The sequence below is a fragment of the Euleptes europaea genome, chromosome 10 (assembly GCF_029931775.1).
Source record: "Euleptes europaea isolate rEulEur1 chromosome 10, rEulEur1.hap1, whole genome shotgun sequence".
NCBI lineage: Eukaryota > Metazoa > Chordata > Lepidosauria > Squamata > Sphaerodactylidae > Euleptes > Euleptes europaea.
In genome coordinates this window covers 53,842,642-53,862,274 of record NC_079321.1, presented here as the reverse complement: position 1 = coordinate 53,862,274, position 19,633 = coordinate 53,842,642, and the positions used below count along the sequence as shown (strand labels likewise).

The 19,633-nt window shown below is 46.8% G+C and overlaps 1 protein-coding gene across 1 annotated transcript; it reads right to left on the bottom strand.

Annotated features, from left to right (window-relative positions):
* Positions 1 to 1,179: 1,179 nt before the first annotated feature.
* Positions 1,180 to 9,561, bottom strand: LOC130483433 (xaa-Arg dipeptidase-like). Its single transcript, XM_056856193.1, has 7 exons — positions 9,154 to 9,561; positions 7,103 to 7,251; positions 6,194 to 6,336; positions 5,687 to 5,841; positions 2,051 to 2,177; positions 1,532 to 1,639; positions 1,180 to 1,369 (listed from the first exon to the last, which is right to left on the bottom strand). Exons 1-7 carry the CDS (start codon positions 9,559 to 9,561, stop codon positions 1,191 to 1,193), a joined length of 1,269 nt encoding a protein of 422 aa, XP_056712171.1. The 3' UTR covers positions 1,180 to 1,190.
* Between the last annotated feature and the right edge of the window lie 10,072 nt (positions 9,562 to 19,633).

Below are 19,633 nucleotides of genomic sequence, written 5' to 3'. Positions count from 1 at the left end.
CCGGCACCACTGCTGGGACCAGTAGAGTGTGAAAAAGCAAAAACCACGGCTCATGCCTGTCATCACTTCCCAGACTTGCTCGGCCACCAGCTGGTGAATCCCCGAGATGCTTGGCTTATTCCAGGGTGTCTAGCCAAGGACAACCCCCCTTTTCTCTGCCACACACATCATTTTGTTCGCAGGCACACACAAACATCTTCAGAGGTAGACTTTTTTTTCCCAGCAGTTGGCCCCAAAGGACGGCTCCAACCTGGGCAGGTCTGAGCAGATATTTGAAAATGGGGCTCCATCCTATGCAGAAGCTGGCATTTTGTTTCAGATTTTAGAAGTAACCGGTGTTCGGTTCTTTACTGTCGTTCAATACAAATCACAAAAACTGTATTAAATGTAAATATTTTATTTAATTAAAAGGGGTGTAAGGAATACCTCAGCACTCTTCTTGTGCAATGTTTAAATGCAAACTATGCCACTGAACTCATGGAAGATGTTTATTTCCAGTTCGGGCTTTGAACATCACTTGTACATGAAATCCACATCTTCACATACAGTTTACAGCCTACGCAACACAAACAGTACCGTGAGCATACTCAAGTCATTAAACATTGGGAAAAGAACTGGTTCGCTCAAAGAAGGCTTTTAATAATGGAATTGGGGCTGGTCTCCCCAAGAAGCTCATTCTAAAGAGAGCAAGTCACAACTGAAGAGGACCCAGAGCTGGCCAGATGCACCACTCCAGTTGAGGGCACAACACATTTCTGCATGACAAGCGCAAATGTGGCATGGACTCCTCAGGGGAGAGAGTGAATAAAAAAGCTAGTTTGAAACTGCAACGACCAGTCTGCCATTTTACAGAAGGCAGAAAAGGGCTTAATATGGTATTAGGTGTAACATTGTTTCCTGAGGGTACAGCATTTGGGACAGAACGTTTATGGCCAAGATATGTTTGAAAAACCTGTGACTTAGGCCTGCTGAAATCTCCAGGATCTGGAATAAGTTTTCCAATTGTAAGAAAATAAGAGAACTTTGTTGCCAAGCAAGTTCTCTGTGCCCGCCCACCCCTGAATTACGCAAAAAGCAAGTGCAGAATTATGTTTGATAAAAATTCCATCATTTAAAAAGGTTTCTGGGATTCATTATATCAGTACGGACCAAATACAGTCCACTACCCAGGGACTTTAGGACAAGTCTTCTCAATATCCCAAGGGCACATCTTCCTCTTTTACACTGTAGTGCTCTTGCTCTTCTTGCTTGGCTTGTCTGAAGTCTTCTCTCACTCTTTCCAGCAGGCCAGGTCTAAAGAGAACATCTACTGCAGTCATCGCCAAAGCTTTAGCTGTACGCAAGGCATACTGTTGGGCTACTTTGGACCCTGAAGGGAAACACCAATGTTCAGATTAATAAAACTACCAAAACCGACACAGATGAAAAACACAATTTCTGCAATTTAATGGCCTGCATGCCACTAGCTCTTAAAAAAAAGAAAAAAAGAAAAGAACTGCGGGAACATGCCAAAACAAAAGTATCTACTGACCTGCAGCCTCTGTGAACTGCTCAGTGTGATTTAGAGCATCTGAGCCAATATAAAAATAAGCATGAATTCCAGGAACAACATGAGAAACATTTCCAAAGTCTGTAGATCCTGGAAGGTTTAAAAGGAAAAAAGATCTTAAGTTGCAGATTGCAATTTTCAATTAATATAGAATACATAAACTAAAAGCATAAGAGGACAAAATCCATTTAATTTTATTTTGGTTTCCACCTCAGCACTACAACTTTTTTTGTACCAGCTTCACTCATGGACATTATAATACAAATACTGCTTGGCAATTGAAAGAATTTTCAATAAACCTATTAAAATATTAACTTGCTTTCAGCCAGTAAGTTACTTCACTACGATGTGCATCTTCAAAACCAGGAAAATCAACAAATGCTTGTATAAGCAAGCTTAATCTTAAATGGCACAGCAGAAGCATAACAAAATGTCGTGCGCCTCTTCCGACTATGAAAATTGCTCTCGCAAGAAATTTAGCCGGCAAAAATGCCAAATTACCTGAAAAACTAGACATTTGGTCCAAAAATTCCATTCCCAGGCTCTTTCCATTTTCCATGTAAGTTTGCTGCAGGCTTTTATTTGGAAGCACATTGTAATAATCCGGGCAGGCAGTTTTTAACTCTATCTAGAAAACCAGAACGCACCAATTAGACCGGGGTCCCCAACCTTTTTGAGCCTGTGAAATTCTGACAGAATTGTGGGTGCTGTGGGGAAATGGCTGCTGTGGGAAGCAGGCCACAAAATGATCCATAATAGGAGGAAGAGACAACAACAAACGCACACAAAGGAAGCCTAAGTGCGAGGGACCAGAGGAGTGTTGTTTTTTTTTAAATACACTGGGAAAGAGGAGTGAGAGAATAAAACCATATACTATAGTTGCAGCTGAAACGACGTTATTTTAATCTGCACACTCAACCAGAAGCTCTGCTGGGCAGGAGCACCCTCTGCCCTCACTCGCTTTCTAAAAACACTTAGTGGGCACCAGGAAAGGTGTCAGCAGGTGCCATGGCATGCATGCGCACCACATTGGGGATCCCTGAACTAGACTTTTAAGAGCATCCAGAACTACTTCACTACCTTAGTGCGGTTTTAAGACTGAAAGAAGCAAATAATTAAGTATGCCACCTGTCAAGAAAACATCCATGCCTTTATAATGAAAAAGGTCCCATTATGTGTTATATACTGAAAAGGACAAAAAGGACAGAGGTGAGGATAAGGGAAGGAAGGACAGTGTTGTGGTTGGAGTCTGCTATAGACCTCCTGATCAGGGTGAGGAAGTGGATGCTGCCCTCCTTGACAGGGTATACAAACAAGAACTGGCAGTTATGGGTGATTTCAACTTCCCTGATATGTGCTGGGAGACAAACTTTGCAAAGTGCCCACAGTCACTCAAGTTCCTCTCCTGCCTGGCCAACAACTTCCTTCATCAAATGGTGGAGGTTGCTATGAGGAGCACAGCCAAACTCGACATAATATTGACTAACAGGCAAGGGATGGTAGATGAGGTGAAGGTGGTGGGGACTTTAGGGGGAAGTGACCATGTCTTCCTAGAATTCCTTTTGCTGTGGGGGACCAAGGATGTTTGTAGCCATATGTGTCTGTTAGATTTTGGTAGGGCAGATTTTAATAAACTCAGAAGCATGATGAGAATCATTCCATGGGCAAGACTGCTGGAAGGGAAAGGAGCAAGTGACGAGTGGGCTCTCCTAAATCAAGAGCTCTTGTGCGCTCAAGCCCTCACTTTTCCAACAAGAAGGAAACATGGTAGAAGATCCAAGAAGCCAATGTGGATGAACAGAGAACTCCATGAGGAGCTAAGGGAGAAAAAAGACATGTTCAAGAAATTGAGGCAAGGACTTACCTCTAAAGAAGAGTATCTGCGGGTTGATAGGCACTGTAGGCCAGCCACCAGAGAGGCCAAAGCTCACAGTAAGCTGATGCTGGCCTGAGAAGCTCACTACAACAAGAAAAGCTTTTTCAGATATCTGAGGAGCAAATGCAAAGGAAAAGAGGTCATAGGCCCACTGTTGGGTGAAAATGGAGTAACTCTGACAAGAGGACAGAGAGAAAGCAGAAAGGCTCAATGCCAATTTTGCTACAGTTTCCCCCCTGAAAAAGACAATGGGCTCATATAAAGATGATAGTAGGGAAGGCATGGCATCTGGGCTACCTCTTGGAATACAGGAGATGTGCCACAAGACTGGAGGAGGACTAACATTATCCCAATTTTCAAAAAAAAGGGAGGAGGGATAACCCAGGAAACTACATGCCAGTCAGTTTGACCTCTGTCCCAGGGAAGTTACTGGAGCAGATATTAAAGAGATCAATCTGTGAGCATCTGAAAGACAACTTGGTGATCCTGGGAAGTCAGCATGGATTCGTCCCCAACAGGTCCTGCCAGACTGAGTGAGGAGCTTACTGGATCAAGGGAATGCGGTTTATGTTGTTCACCTAGATTTTAGTAAGGCTTTTGACAGGGTTCCCCATGATGTTATGATGTGTAAACTAGAGGACTGTGGACTGGACCCTAGAATAGTTAGGTGGATAGGGAGCTGGTTGGAGAACCACATGCAAAGAGTAATTGTCAATGGCATTTCATCTGAATGGAGGGAGGTGTCCAGTGGGGTGCCACAAAGTTCAGTTCTAGGCCCGGTACTTTTCAAATGTTTATAAATGATCTGGATGAGGGTGTGGAGGGACTACTCATTAAATCTGCAGATGACACCAAATAGGGAGGAGCAGCAAACACACCAGAAGACAGAAATAGAATTCAACGAGATCTGATCACACTGGAAAAGTGAGCAGAGTGAACAGGATGCAATTCAACAAGGATAAGTGCCAAATTCTACATCTGGGTCACAAAAATGAGGGACATGCATACTTATACTTCTGGGTAGCAGTGTGTGTGAACAAGATCTTGGGGTATGGGTGGACCATAAATTAAATATGAGCAGCCAGTGTGACACAGCGACAAAAAAAGCTAACGTGATCTTGGGGTGCATCAACAGAGGCATAACATCCAAATCACAAGATGTTATAGTTCCGCTCTACACTGCATTGGTCAGGCCATAGAGTACTGTGTGCAGTTCTGGAGGTCTCACTTCAAAAAGGATGTGGACAGAATGGAGCGGGTGCAGAGGAGAGCGACGAGGATGATCAGGGAACTGGAGACCAAGCCCTATGAGGAAAGGCTGAGGGATTTGGGAATGTTTCATCTGGAGAAGAGGAGGTTGAGGAGAGACATGACTGCTCTCTTTAAGTATCTGAAGGGCTGTCACTTAGAGGAGGGCAGGGAGCTGTTCCTTTTTGCTGCAGAGGATAGGACTCACAATAATGGGTTTAAATTGCAGGCAGAGAGGTACTGGCTGGATATTAGGAAAAGTTTTTTTACAGTAAAGAGTTGTTCTACAGTGGAATCAGCTACACAGGGAGGTGGCGAGCTCCCCCTCACTGGCAGTCTATAAGCAGAGGCTGGACAAACACTTGTCAGGGATGCTCTAGGCTGATCTTGCATTGAGCAGGGGTTGGACTAGATGGCCTGTATGGCCCCTTCCGATTCTATGATAATATATTTGTTCTATTACATCTCATTAGTCTTGGCAAGTGAGTGACTGAGGAGTTACTCAAGCAATAGCAACTAACGAACAGATCAGCACTCTTCCTTTGAAACTGGAAGGAAAAGGGATAATACTTGTTAAAATGCAGAACAATGGTACAAATTAAAAACGTTTGTGATCTCTACAGGTAACCTGATCAAGCTGCTGTTTTAGTTATTTATATTTGACTTTTCTGCTAATGGGTTTCACAAAAAGATCTTATGTGTGAAGCGTTTGTGATCTGAGTTGTGCAATTACTTTGACTGCAATACTGATGACTATAAAAGCTAACATTTAGCATATATGACAAGCCATCTACATTTGCTGATTTTTTTCTTCTTCATCAGCTAAATGGAGGACTTCAGGCAAGTACCTCTCCATTTCAGTTTTCACCTGGAAAATGGCACTAAACTGTCAACTACAGTTTGCACATGACTGTAGCTTATAAAGCATTATGTACATTAACAGGAGTAGTTAAACAGATTAATGACTACTAGTACGCCATTTTAAAAATATCCAAAAGGACAAAGCCTCTTACTTTGCAACCTGTGGCCAGAGCGGCAGCTTTGAAGCAGCTTTCAGCTTTATCTGTCAGAACAGGGAGGTCCTTCAGCAGAGGGGTACGCAAAAAAAATTCTAGCTCCGAACACGAGGGTATAATATTTGCTATCTCACCACCTTGTTTTATAACACCTGCAAAACAAGAGCAATTTTTTAACAGCGAAAAAATAGACAATACTAAAAATGTTACTATTTGCTTCTTTATAGTATCACTTCTTCACATATCCGCTTTGTCACAAAGATTAACATTTGTCAGATTTTGTATTTCCAGATTCTCAATTTGCAAGATTGAAATAAAATTTCATGTGTTGCTTGAATTTAAGGGCATTCCATTTCCAAGCATGTGAACAAACTCTGAGATTGTGCTTTATGAATTTGGGATTGTGTCTTGTGAATCTACTAGAGAACTGATTTGGTATAATCCAATACTTTGATAAGGGGTGCAGGTCTATAGCACTTAGATAGCACTGTCTACATAGCTCACCATGGACTCTCCAAGCTGGTTTCATCTGCTGTCTTAATACTGACAGATTGTTATATGCAAGAACAGCAGCATCTAAAGCATTTATTCCTTCCCAAGGATATGCAGCAGCATGAGAAGCTTTTCCATAATACTTCACAATCACACTAGGAAATAAAAAAAATTCTCTATACATCCTAAACATTAGAACATGAGAATACAGGCTATGAAAAGCACAAGGTTAAATCATGGAGGTACGCATGTGTGTGTATTAAGTGCCACCAAGTCATTTCCGACCTATGGTGACACTATGAATCAATGTCCTCCAAAATGTTCTATCATTAACAGGCATGCTCAGGTCCTGCAAAATGAGGGCCATGGCTTCCTTTACAGGGTCAATCTATCTCATGTTGGGTCTGTCTTCAACTCTTCCTACCATTATTTGCCTTTCCAGTGACTAAAGAATTATAGCCTCAGTTTAGTCATTTTAGCTTCTAGGGAGAGTTCAGGCTTGATTTGCTCTAGAACCCACTTATTTGTCTTTTTGGTAGTCCGTGGTATCCGTAAAACTCTCCTCTAATTCCACATTTCAAAAGAATCTACTTTCTTCCTGTCAGCTTACACATATCAAATACAAAAATTCAAAAACCACTAAACTGAAGAGAGCCAACCACTCACAGATTGCTTAACTCAGATTACCAGAACTGTGTCAAGCTAATTTCTTCAAGCTGTATGACAAGTTTCATTAGCCATTGTAGCTATCCATCAGCTATCAAGAATGCAGTACTATGTATTGCTCTTTTTTCACATACATTGCTCTTTTTTCAGAGAATAGTATACATATGTGCATTCTTCTAACAGTCTTTAGAGCTAGGTTTGACTGATAGACACAGTCTCTGCCTACCAAAGGAAGCAATGGAACAGCAAACTTACTGATGATTTGCCAAAGCAGGCATATAGGGCATATCTTTCTGAAAAGGATGAGCCATGAACACAACATCGAGGTTGTCAAAAGCACCAGTTTCAATCAGCTGCACTTTGCCTCCTCCCACTTCTTCTGCTGGAGTACCTAGAACAGTAACCTAGGAAGAAGAGAAGTGGTTTCTCAATTATTTCAAAAGGATGCAGAAATTCAGGACATTGTGAACTCCTTAGATCAAATACCCTACCAGCTATGCAATTTAGGACTGCTTTAATCAAATGCAGTCCTAAATAAAACTGCCGCCAGCTACTTCCTAAAGATCAAAAGTGAGGGGGACAGCATCACCTCCCTGAGGAGGTTGTTTCATAATCGCGGGGAGGGAAGGCTGCCACTGAAAAGGCCATCTCTTGTGTACCTTCCAAGCGACCTTCTTTGATTGATGGGCGAGTCAGGAAGGCCTCTCCCTGTGATCTTCATTCCGAGACAGGAACGGGGTAGAGGACTAGTAAGGGGACGCATGGACTTTCCCTTCTCCCCACACAATTTCTCTAGGCCACTTTAAGCCCATAAAGCCATATTTTTTAACATTTCTTGCTGAGCCTCAAGGCAGATTACATCATTTAAAGGGGGGGCACAACTTCCTTTGGAGAACCTCCCGAAAGCTACATGAGATCCCCCTAAGACAGGAATGCTGACGCTGAGTTTACAACAATTTACATGTTATTGGAGCAAACCCAACCCCATCCAGCCCTTACAATTTTGGCACTCAGCCTCGTTTGAGGAGAGACCTCGGGCGGAACCGTACGTGAATACAGTGAGGACTAAACAAGGCTGGTGTTTAAAGACAAATTGGCGAAAACTCATGGGAGCTCTTGCCTTGGATTTGCCGCTCTAAATGCACATTTCCCGGCCAAATTCTCAAAACTCAAAAATAAGCCCCCATGCAGATTTCTGAGAATTCAGATGGGGAAAACGAGCATCTAGAGCAACGGTTCCCAAAGTGGGCATTACCACCCCTTGGGGGGCAGTGGGACTACCTAGGGGGGCACTAAGAGGCAAGAGGGCAGCAGTAGGGGGCGCTAGAGGTGGGCCCATTCAACTGTGTTGTTCACTAATTTACAATAGATCAAGCTATGGCACCATGCTGGCAAATTTGGGGAAAACGATCAGAATTTTTTTCCAGATGTTGAAGAGCTGGTACCACTGGATCAAGTCCATCTACTTTGTTGAATAAATTTCAACTAAAAAGTTTTAATATGATTTGGATTGATGCGCAATTACTTGTTACTTTTTTTGAAATTGTATTGTTATTATCTTTAGTGCGCCATGCTAACCCTTATTTTGAATATTTATTAATAGGATAGGGGGCGCTGGGGTTAAGTTTGCGGAACCAAGGGGGCGGTGGCCCGAAAAGTTTGGGAACCACTGATGGAGAGAGTGGCAAATCCAAGGCAAAACTTCACATGCGTTTTCGCCCAATGCGTAGCTTGGAGCCTTAAGACACCCCCCGCTCAGCCATTATGATTCTGGCGATCCAACCCAGCCAACCTGCAAAATAACTGCACTTTGTATTCCCAGAGACGTCTTAAGAGTTTGAAAACGTTGTAAAAAAACATCGCTTTAAAAGGGTTTTTGGATACCACGGCTTATAAATGGTTGGAAGACGCCTTCACAGCTAAAGGGGCCAAACAAAGTGCGAACAGTATTTTTTATAACGTTTTCAAACTCTTAATACATCGGCAGGAATACATAGAAAGTGCGAACAGTATTTTTGATAACGTTTACAAACTCTTAATACATTGTTGGGAATACATAGAAAGTGCGAACAGTATTTTTGATAACGTTTTCAAACTCTAAATACATTGGTGGGAATGCATAGAAAGTGCAAACAGTATTTTTGATAACGTTTCCAAACTCTAAATACATTGGTGGGAATACACAGAAAGTGCAAACAGTATTTTTTACAACGTTTTCAAACTCTTAATACATCGCTGGGAATACCAGTGCGGGAACCCCCCCCCCCCCGGGCAATAAAGCCGCGCCTGGCCACCCTGCGCTTCACCTGGACGGCGGGGCCGCGCGGGGCGAGGCCCTCGAGGGCGGCCTGGAGGCCCAGGGCGGCGGCGGCGCCCACCTGGGCGATGAGGTTGTGGCCGCAGGCGTGGCCCAGGCCGGGCAGGGCGTCGTACTCGCACAGGAAGGCCAGGCGGAGGGGGGCGGCGGGGGGCTCGGCGCCGGGCCAGGCCCAGGCCCAGTCCGCCCGGAAGGCCGTCTCCAGCTTGTAGGCCGGCTGCACCGCCCAGGCCGGGCGGGCGGCGAAGAAGCGCGTGAGGGCGGCGTGGGCCTGCCGCTCCTCGTAGGCCAGCTCCGGCCGGCTCCAGATCGCCCGGCCCAGCTCGCCCAGCGCCGACGACGACGCCTCGATGCCCTCGCCCGCCCGACGCTTCAGCTCTTCGAGAAGCAGCGCCATCCCCGCCAGCTCGGTTCGTGTCACGGTTAGGCCTTTCCTCCCGCCCGCGTCGCAGGGTAGGCCGCCGCACCTGCTCGCCTAGCCTGACTGGAGTTCGAAGACCCGCCGGCGTGAATTCATAACGGCGTCTCACGGGGCGTTTTCTCCCGCCCTCTCCTTTGGGATCTTGGGAAACGTAGTTCTCTGCCCAGTCCCGTTCATTTGCCGCCTAGCCTCCCTCCCTTCCTTCCTTCCTCTTCCTTTTTCTTTCTTCCTTCCTTCCTCTCTCTCTCTCTCCATTCTTTCTTCCTTCCTTTCTCTTCCTTCCTTCCTTCTTCTTCCTTCCTTCCTTCCTCTCTCTTCTTTCTTTCTTTCTTTCTTTCTTTCTTTCTTTCTTTCTGCCTGCCTGCCTGCCTGCCTGCCTGCCTGCCTGCCTTTCTTTCTTATTGGTTTTTTTTATTTTTTTAAATAAAACAAAATAAACAAATACAATAACAACAAACAAAAAATAAAAAGAAAGTACAAAAGAGTATCAATTATACGAGGATCAATTATAATTATACAAAGTTATAAAATTCAACAAAGCAAAAATACCCTTTTGACCCTCCACCCACCTCAAAAAGCGGCCCTTCACCTGACTTCCGCAGAAGTGTCTAAACAGTTTTGAACATTGTTAATAGTAATAATAAAAAAGTAAATAAACTTGTTTCTATAACTCACTAACTAAAATAGTAAAATCCATTTTTGCCATTTTATCCCAATATGTGATGGCCTTTGCCCAAGTTTTTTTTTTTTTGAATGCGTCCATATCATTTTCATGTAAGAATTCTGTTAATTTGGCCATCCTGATATACATCCATAATTTCCCTCTCCAGTCACGAATTGAAGGTTTATTCACTTGTTTCCAAACTTTAGCTATTACAATTCTTGCAGCAGCAAAACTATATTGACAAATGACCCTCTCGTGACTACCCATTTTTTCTTGTGGGATTCCCAATAAACAAAATGCAGGTTTTCTTTTTACTCTCCGCCTAGCCTTTCTAACTGGTCGTAGAACTACTAAACCCACAAGGCATTGCACTAAACAGTCATCCACGCGCTGGGTCACGTGCTTTCCAAGGTGCGAGGCAAACTGAGGCTACGAAACTGTACACCCGTAGGTTCGAATAAGCCCCAAAATATACAATTAAGAGTTACTTCAGAATATATATAAGAACGCGCTGATTGATAATGTCTACAGCTGGTAATTCGAGCCATTGCCTTGCTAGCCAGTTGCAGCAAAAATAAGCAAGAGTCTTGTGGCACCTCAATCCCAGCATACGATTTCATGGACTAGAAAGTTTACTTCTTCAGAAGACATTATGAGTTGGAAATTTTTGTTTTGTTTTTATCGTGCCACAAGACTTCTGTGTATTTTTATATGGTCCAAGACCTGGAGAGCCAATCCAACGCCCATACTTTATATGCTACAATTAGGGTTGCCATCCTCTCGATATTAGCTGGAGATCTCCTGCTATTACAGCCGCTAGAGATCAGTTCTCCTGGAGAAAATGGCCACTTTGGCAATTGGACTCTATGGCATTGAAGTCCCTCCCCTACCCAAACCCCACCCCCCTCAGGCTCCGCCCCAATAACCTCCTGCCAGTGGCAACCCTAGCTACAACCAAAGGAAGAACAAGCAAAGACCTGGCTATTCCTTTACAAATGACACAGTGTGAGACCAGGTAGAGGCCGAGTTTACACTTGCTTGTGCGGAAGTAAATTATGCTTTGTGGGTTTCTTCCCAAACGGACTGGGCAAGTTTGCAACCAAAAAGCAGTAAACAATACCTGAGAGTTTCTCCTTTTTAAATCCGTGGGGTTGGAAGGGTATTTAAGGATTGCAGTGCAAATATTGTTAGGAGTAAAACCTGTTTTTAATCTGAAGAACAAGAAAACTTCTTGTGCCCTTCGTTTGAAAATTTAACATCAAACGTGAAAGCAGAGCTGAGTCTCTCACAGCAGAATTCTACAGTCTGGCTGCTTGAGGAATACGTTCACACTTAGGGTTGTTACTTAGAAAAGTTATTTATTGAGAGAAAACTCCATACTAGATAGGAAAGGCAGAGTAAAGGCTTCTAGCTATCTAAGGTAAAATGGAGAGAGATTCTAGAAAGCATGTCCAGGACTCACAGAGAGAGACAGAAGAAAAGTGACTAGAAGGTAGGAACCCCTGAGTGCAGCATTCTGGGCAACAAAGGGACAGCAGCAGGAGTGGACGAAGGTAAAGGTCAGAGAGCACATTATCCGTATACTAATTCTCTACTGCCCTCTCTTGAGTCTCAAAAGTCTGTGCTAGCATTAAGCGACATTCCACCGTCCATTGCTTCCAACACCCCCTCTCAATGGAGTGTGTGCTAGGACACAAGGTTCATCTTTGCTCACAGATGTGGTGGTGGAAAGTGCCATCAAGTCACGGCTGACTTATGGTAACCCCATAGGGTTTTCAAGGCAAGAAAACATTTGGAGGTGGTTTGCCTGCTTCCGCGTGGGTTGAGAGAGTTCTGAGAAAACTACAACTGGCCCAAGCTCACCCAGCAGGCTTCATGCGAGGAAGGGGGAATCGAAGCTGGTTTGCCAGATTAGAATCCGCCACTCTTAACCACAATACCATGCTGGCTCTCAGATTCTGGAAATGAATTCTGGAAAGTGGTTTGGTTAGTGCGTCTGCAATTATTTCATCTGATGAGCAATAAACCATTTAGATTAATTTATTTGCTCACAGCTTTCTAACATGGTGATACTTGACATCGATGTGCATTCACCTTTGTTTCAGAAAGTTTGATGCCGCTTTCATTGTCTTCCTTGATTTGTATAGGCTTTGACTCCTCTATTCCTAGATATTGTAGAAGTTGGTACAGCCATTCTATTTCTTAACAGCTTTGGGCCGCTGAGATATACGCCACTTTCAGTGAATGAGAGTGCAGCTGTGACCTGCATCTTGCTTGACCAGCTTATGGCCCCCTCTCCATAGAAGATTATGTAACTACTGGTGGACTCTCTTTGTCTGTGATGTCTTCTGCCCAGTCTGCTTCTACATATCCCACCACCCTTGGGTTGCTTGTGGCAGGTAGTTTGATTAAATACCTCAAAAGTCTCTTAGCTGCATTCCAATCTTTTCTAGTGAGTGGCCGAGTTTTTCTGCACAACACACAACCCGCCTGTGATATGTCAGGCCTAGTAATTGTGCTAATGTATAGGAGATTGCCAATAGCTTCATTACTGGGTTTTAGCAAAGGCTCTGTGTCATCACCCTGCTTCATGTAAATTTCTTCCCTAGGGGTGGGTGCAGATTTGGCACCTTTTATTCCCATGTATCTCAGAAGCTCTTGTGTCTTTTATCTTTAGTTCAGGGTATAATTTCCATCTTCTTGTCTGTCTATCAGGATCGTGATATAGTGTGTCACATGGCCCAGTTGCTTTACCTCTATACGTGACGGGTGAGATCCTGTACCACTTCTTGACGGTCATCTGGATTCTCATATACCGGGATCAGGTCACCTACATAAGTCAGTATGTAGGCCCATTTTCTGACTCTGGTGTACAGGCAGGGCTCAGCTACACTTTGCTTGAAGCCTTGTTGAGTAAGCAATGAATGCCTGGAGACACTCTGGGCCTGGCCACAGCTAACACCGGGATCCATTCCAAGCCTGGAGTGGCTTCCAGACACGGCCGCTGCTGCAGCCGGGCTCAAAGGTGGGAGATGAGGTGTCTCACGGGACCCCACTGGGCTGGCGGTGTGTGTGTGGGAGTTCTTTCTGCCCCAACCCCCGCCAAGCCAGAAATGAAGGATTTGGGGGGGGGAGTCCTTCCTGCCCCCTGCTGAGCCAGCAAGTCTGCCCACCCACTGAGCTGGCAAGGAGGGAATTGGGCAGGGTGTATGGGAGTCCTCACCATCCCCCCCCGACTAAGCCAGCAAGCCCCCCACCCGCCTGCTGAACCAGCAATCAAGGAAATTGGGAGTGTATGCGAGCCCCCCGCCCAGCCAGCAACCAGGGAGTCAGGTGGGACGGTGTAGCAGTCCTTGCTGCCCCTCCCTCAAGCTGGCAATGAGGGAGCTGGGTGACAGCAGCAACAATGGTGGGGGGTGGCTTGGAGCCATGCTGGCCTGGCAGTAGCAGCAATGAGTGGAGGGATTCCCCCCACTAGATTTATTCTATTTACTTCATTTATAGCTCACTTTTCTCCCCAAGGTGGTTTACATCCTCCTCCCCTCTTCCATTTTATCCTGTAAGGTATGTTAGGCTGAGAGTGTGACACGTCCAAGGTCACCCTATGAATTTCCATGGTAGAATATGGATTTGAACCTGGGTTTCCCAGATCCTAGTCTGAAACTCTAACCCCTACACCAAACTGGCTATCAAATTATCAGTTTCAATGAGATCCAGATGCAAATCTGCATCAGCGAGCAGGATTCTCTTCCCTCAATCAGAGCATTTAATTTATATTTTATTAAATTTAATAGGACTAATTTCTAAGTGAGATGTTTGGGATTGCTCTCAAGAGTTCAAGGAAGAAAATTATTATAATTATTACAACAGTATTTGTCGCTTGTATAAGAAGAGTTGGTTTTTATATGCCAACTTTTCCTGCCACTTAAGGGAGACTCAAACCGGCTTACAATCACCTTCCTTTCCCCTCCCCACAACAGACACCCTGTGAGGTAGGTGGGGCTGAGAGAGTTTGACTAGCCCAAGGTCACCCAACTGGCTTCGTGTGGAGGAGTGGGGAAACAAATCCAGTTCGCCAGATTAGCCTCTGCTGCTCAGGTGGAGGAGTGGGGAATCAAACTCGGTTCTTCAGAACAGACTCCACTGCTCCAAGCCACCGCTCTTAACCTCTACACCACGCAGGCTCTGTAGGAGTTGTAGGACTGTAGGAATTTGCTACACAAAATTGTAGAATGCAGACGTCTATACTTATGGATCGTTGGAGTCTGGAATGAGTGGGAAATTGATGGGGATGAACAGGTGTGATCTTAATGATTCTGGGGTCCTGGGCAAAAGTCCGGGATGGGTCCCGAGAAGCACTGCCCCCCTTGCCGCTGCTGCCACCATGACCCAGCAAGAGATGGCCCTTGCTCAGTGCCTGTTTGCACAGGCGAGCTTTGATCAATTCAACTGGAACGTCAACAAACAGCAGTCTCTTGGCGCTTTAATTTTTAGTCTACTGGAGCTCACTTTGTCAGATGCTGCTTGAAGATAACTTCTTCCTGCAATTTTGACTCTTAGCAGTACTATTAGCAACAAGATGGGGGTGGGTCAAGGACAATTTGGACATTCCCCCAAATCTCCCTGTTGTCAGGCTGCTATCTCGGTTTCGTTATTGCCTCTGTCTCTGTGCTGTATTGTCTGCCCCCCAAGGTCGCATACCTAGGCCTGGGAACTCAGCTCCTGGGAAACTGTATTCATGCGTGTAATCTCCCGCCTTTCCTGCCTTATAATATCTCCCAGCTAGTGAGCCTCTCATAGCTGTCATTTTATTCGTTTGCGCTGTATGCCTATTTGATCAGTAAAAACCATCTGTTTGGACTCTATCTGACTTTGTGGTGATTTCTGGTTCTGTGGGCCAAGGGCTGACATTATGACAGCTATCTCTCATCTTCACCGTTCTCCTAGCCAGGCTGGAGCCCAGGGGGGTTCGCCTGCCACTTGGATGGGAGCTGTGCAGCTCTCCAGGTGATCTACTACCCTGGAGCCCTTCTCAGAGGACCCTACTCTGTTACAAGACTTAATCGCTGAACTTTTCCGGACGACCCGAGAGGTTTGCCGCTTGAGGGGCCTGGTACAGGCGCAGTGGCAATCTCTTACAGGACGTCTCTGGATGTTAACATCGGAGGATACTGATGCTCGTTTAGATCTTCAGGACTTGGATCAATTACTGGACGATGCCCGATTGGCGACTGAGGATTTACAAATATTAACTGGACTCTTGGATAATCTTATTTCTCGACAAACTCTTTCTACCATGGCGGGAGCCCCGCCGGAGGGTTTTTCCCTGATCCCGGATGCGGCCAGCTGCCAGGCTGAGGCCAAGCGAGTCGCTATTAGCACCGCTCTTCTCCTTGTGGAATGTACAAAGGACACCCCGGTAGCCACCTTGGCTCAAGTTTTGACCCCGACGTTTGGAGCCGAGGCATCCGCACTGGCGGTTCGAGTACAACCTCTGCTGGGCGGGGAACCTGACCCCATACTCTTGCTCCTCGAGACAGAACTTTTACCGCGCATTACGGCAGAGGCTGCCCTAAGACTTGAGAACGCCAAAGTTCTTGCGGATCAGCAAGCCGCCGAAGCGGCTAGGGTCGCAAGAGAGAGAGAGGCGGCGGAAGCAGCCAGGGCGGCTGCAGCAAGGATTAGGAATCAGGCGAACGTGGACACGCGCCCCAAGGACTATGTACTGGGACTATCAGGTCTAACTTTTTCCCCGGCGTTTGTCCCGTCGCGTGCGACCCAACGCGCACGCCGTTTGGCTGACCGACGTCGAGACTCAGATGAGTCTGAAGACGAGGATTTATATGGGGATAGCTCTCAATGGGCCACGAGCTTCCGAACCAGTAAACCTCATCTTACTGGTGGCCCAAGTGAGGAGGTTCATCTTTTACGAGCCCAGAATCGGGAGCTCTCCGACCGTGTTGATCAACTCCAGGAAGTAATGGAACTTATGCTTCAAGAGAACAGGCAATTACAACACACCCTGATAGCTCAGAGACAGCCCGTTCCGATACCGGGTCAGGGGGTACCCGTACAACCACCCGCTAATGTGCCTGCTCCACCCTTACCTCCTGGAGCTCCCGTTGCTCCTCCGCCCGGACCACCCGTGCAACCACCTGCTAATGTGCCTGCTCCACCCTTGCCTCCTGGAGCTCCTGTTGCTCCTCCGCCCGGACCACCCGTGCAACCGGGTCAACCCGCGCCCGGCCCTTGGAAGCAACTCAAATTGAGGACTACGTATGACGGATCTCTTGAGACTTTGCCTTGTTTCTTGCATCAAGTGGACAGTTATATGCGAGAACAAGGTCAACTTTTCCCCACGGAAGATAGCCGGGTGCGGTACGTAGCTTCCCTCCTGACAGGCAAAGCGGCTGACTGGATGGTCCTCCAGTTTGACACCCGCTCTCGTGCGATTCGTTCCCTCAACAACTTCATGACTGCCCTGAGAAGGAGGTTTGAGGACCCCTTCCTGGGGGAAAGAGCCAAAACGGAACTCTTACAATTAAAACAAGGCTCTGCTACAGTTCGGGAATTTGCCGATGAATTTCAGCGACTGGCAAGTAAAATTGTAGGTTGGCCCGAGACCACCCTAATCCATCATTTCAGGGAAGCCTTGCATCCTGACATTCTGAACTGGTCTTACATGCGGGGCGATCCCGATACCCTCGAAGGCTGGATCCTATTAGCCGAGGAAGTCGAAAGCCGCCGCCGCTTTATTTCTCTCGTCCGTCAAAAGCACAAGGAGAAGGGCACCCAAAAGCCTCAACCCAAGGCACCACTGCTCGTCCCACGAAATCCCCCACGTCCGCTCCAGGAACGTGAAGCCCGATTTCAGAGGGGTGCCTGTCTTACATGCGGAGAAATGGGCCACTTTGCAGCCGTTTGCCCACGCCGCCAGGAATTATTTCGTCCCAGCACGACAACCCGCGCCCGAGGTCGTCCATCACGCAGAGGCACCGCGGCCACCCGCAGCGCAGCTCCGGGAAGACCCACACCCTCTGCACTCCATGCCGGGGACCCAGCCTCCCTGCCTGCTTCCAACGACCCCGCCGGGTCTCGGATTACAAGTGCCCCATTGGGGGACAGCTTTCCCTCTTCGGATGAGGAAAACCCTTGGATTTCTCCAGCCTTAAACCTGGAATCTCCCCTTGACTTGTCAAAAAACGGCTCCGGTCTGTGGTGAATGGAGCATCTCCACAGACCTCTCAGGATCTTCCTATCAAACCGAATGCTCCTACCAAAATCAAAGAAGTGGACTCCACCGTCTACGTGGATGCAGTTTTACAACTACTTAACGGAGGTCCACAAATCCCCGTCAAAGCACTAATTGACTCCGGTTGCTGTCGCACTCTCATAAGCGAAGCCACGTTTGCTGCACTCAGAGCCGACTCAGAGACTTTACCCGCCCCCGTCCAATTTGCTCAAATGGACGGGAGCCAATTCCAGGGGGGTCCAGTTGATCACCGCACCATAGGGGTGGCAATGGGAATTGGTTCCCACTGGGAACAAATAGACTTCACTATAGCCCCTATCCGATTTGAAGTGGTCTTGGGAATTAACTGGATTAAAGGACATAGTCCCAGTATTGATTGGGAAACAAACACTATCTCTTTCGCTAGTCCCACCTGCGACCAGCATCGGCAAAACTTTGCTCTGCCATTTCCGCCCGTTCCAGCATTAACCTCTACTGCCCCAGTACTACCGGCTCTACCCGCTGTATACCGGGACTTTGAAGATGTCTTCGACCTTAGGGAATGTGATGCCTTACCCCCCCACCGGGCCTCAGACTGTGCGATTGAAGTAGTAAAGGACTGCACATTAACCAAAAGTAAGATTTACCCTATGAGCGCTTCCGAGCGCACTGTCCTCCGGGACTTTTTGGACAAAAACCTCGCCAGAGGGTTCATTCGCCCTTCGAATGCCCCAAACTCGGCCCCCGCGTTTTTCGTCCGGAAAAAAGAGGGCGACCTTCGCCTGTGCATTGACTTCAGAAAGCTCAATGCGGTTACCCAGACCAACGCCTATCCTATCCCATTAATATTGGATATTTTGGGACAATTACAGGAAGGCCGTGTGTTCTCTAAATTAGACTTGGTGGAAGCCTACTACCGAGTCCGTATCCGCGAAGGAGATGAACACCTCACTGCCTTCTCTAGCTGTTTCGGAATGTATGAATTCCTTGTAATGCCATTCGGATTAAAAGGGGCCCCGGGGGTCTTCATGCAACTCATCAATGAAATCCTACATGACCTTCTATATCGTGGGGTGGTGGTCTACTTAGATGACATTCTCATTTATTCGAAAACTGTGGACGAGCATGTGACTCTGGTCAGGGAAGTTCTACAACGCCTGCGTAACCATCAACTGTTCGCTAAACTAGCTAAGTGTGAATTTCACCAAAGCAAACTCACGTTTTTGGGATACATCATCTCCCACCAAGGTCTTCGCATGGACCCCGCCAAAGTCCAAGCCGTCCTCGATTGGACTCCCCCCACCAACCGTAAGCAAGTACAGCAATTTCTGGGATTTGCAAACTTCTATCGGGGATTCATCCCTAACTTCGCCCAAGTGGCTCTACCCATTACGGACCTGCTGAAAACTAAGGGAAAAGTAAGCTCGGCTGCCTTGCCCTCCGCAAAAATTCTATGGACTGAGCAATGCCAAGCCGCCTTTCTGGCCCTCAAACGCCTCTTCACTTCGGAGCCGGTGCTACGGCACCCAGACCCAAATCAAATGTTCATTGTGCAAGTCGATGCTTCCGATGTAGCCATGGGAGGGGCTCTCCTCCAGCAAGGACCGGACGGTCTTCTTCACCCTTGCGCTTACTTTTCAAAAAAATTTGCGCACGCTCAATTAAACTGGCCCATCTGGGAGAAAGAGGCCTCTGCAGTTCATCATGCACTGACTTTATGGCGGCAATTCTTGGAAGGGTCTAAAGTACCCTTTGAAGTTTGGACCGATCACAAAAATCTAGCTGCCCTCACGGGGTCCCATAAGCTATCGGCGAAACAACAACGGTGGGCGGAGTTCTTTGCTCAGTTCCGTTTCACCCTGAAGCACGTCCCTGGGAAGCAAAACGTTCTCGCGGATGCCCTCTCCCGTTTACCACAATATCCGGTAAAACTCGAAAGACCTACCAATTCTCTGTTCACCCCTATGCAACGTGGGGCCCTACCTATGCTGGCTGTGCAAACCCGATCCCAGCATCAGCACACCTTCCCTAACTCGCAAGCTCCGCCAGCCCAACCGGCTGCCCAGCCGCCACCGCAACAGACCGGAGTTCCCGCCCCTCCTACCCCTCCGACCGCTCAGCCGCCTGCAGTCTGCGCGCCGCCGCACGTAAGC

Excerpts from the sequence above, each read along its gene's own strand:
- LOC130483433 (XM_056856193.1), bottom strand. The coding sequence starts at position 9,561 with ATGGCGCTGCTTCTCGAAGAGCTGAAGCGTCGGGCGGGCGAGGGCATC. Across the intron at positions 6,337-7,102 it reads CCTGCTTTGGCAAATCATCA|TGTGATTGTGAAGTATTATG; the intron begins GTAAGTTTGCTG and ends TTTATTTCCTAG. Across the intron at positions 2,178-5,686 it reads CTCTGGCCACAGGTTGCAAA|ATAGAGTTAAAAACTGCCTG; the intron begins GTAAGAGGCTTT and ends CTGGTTTTCTAG.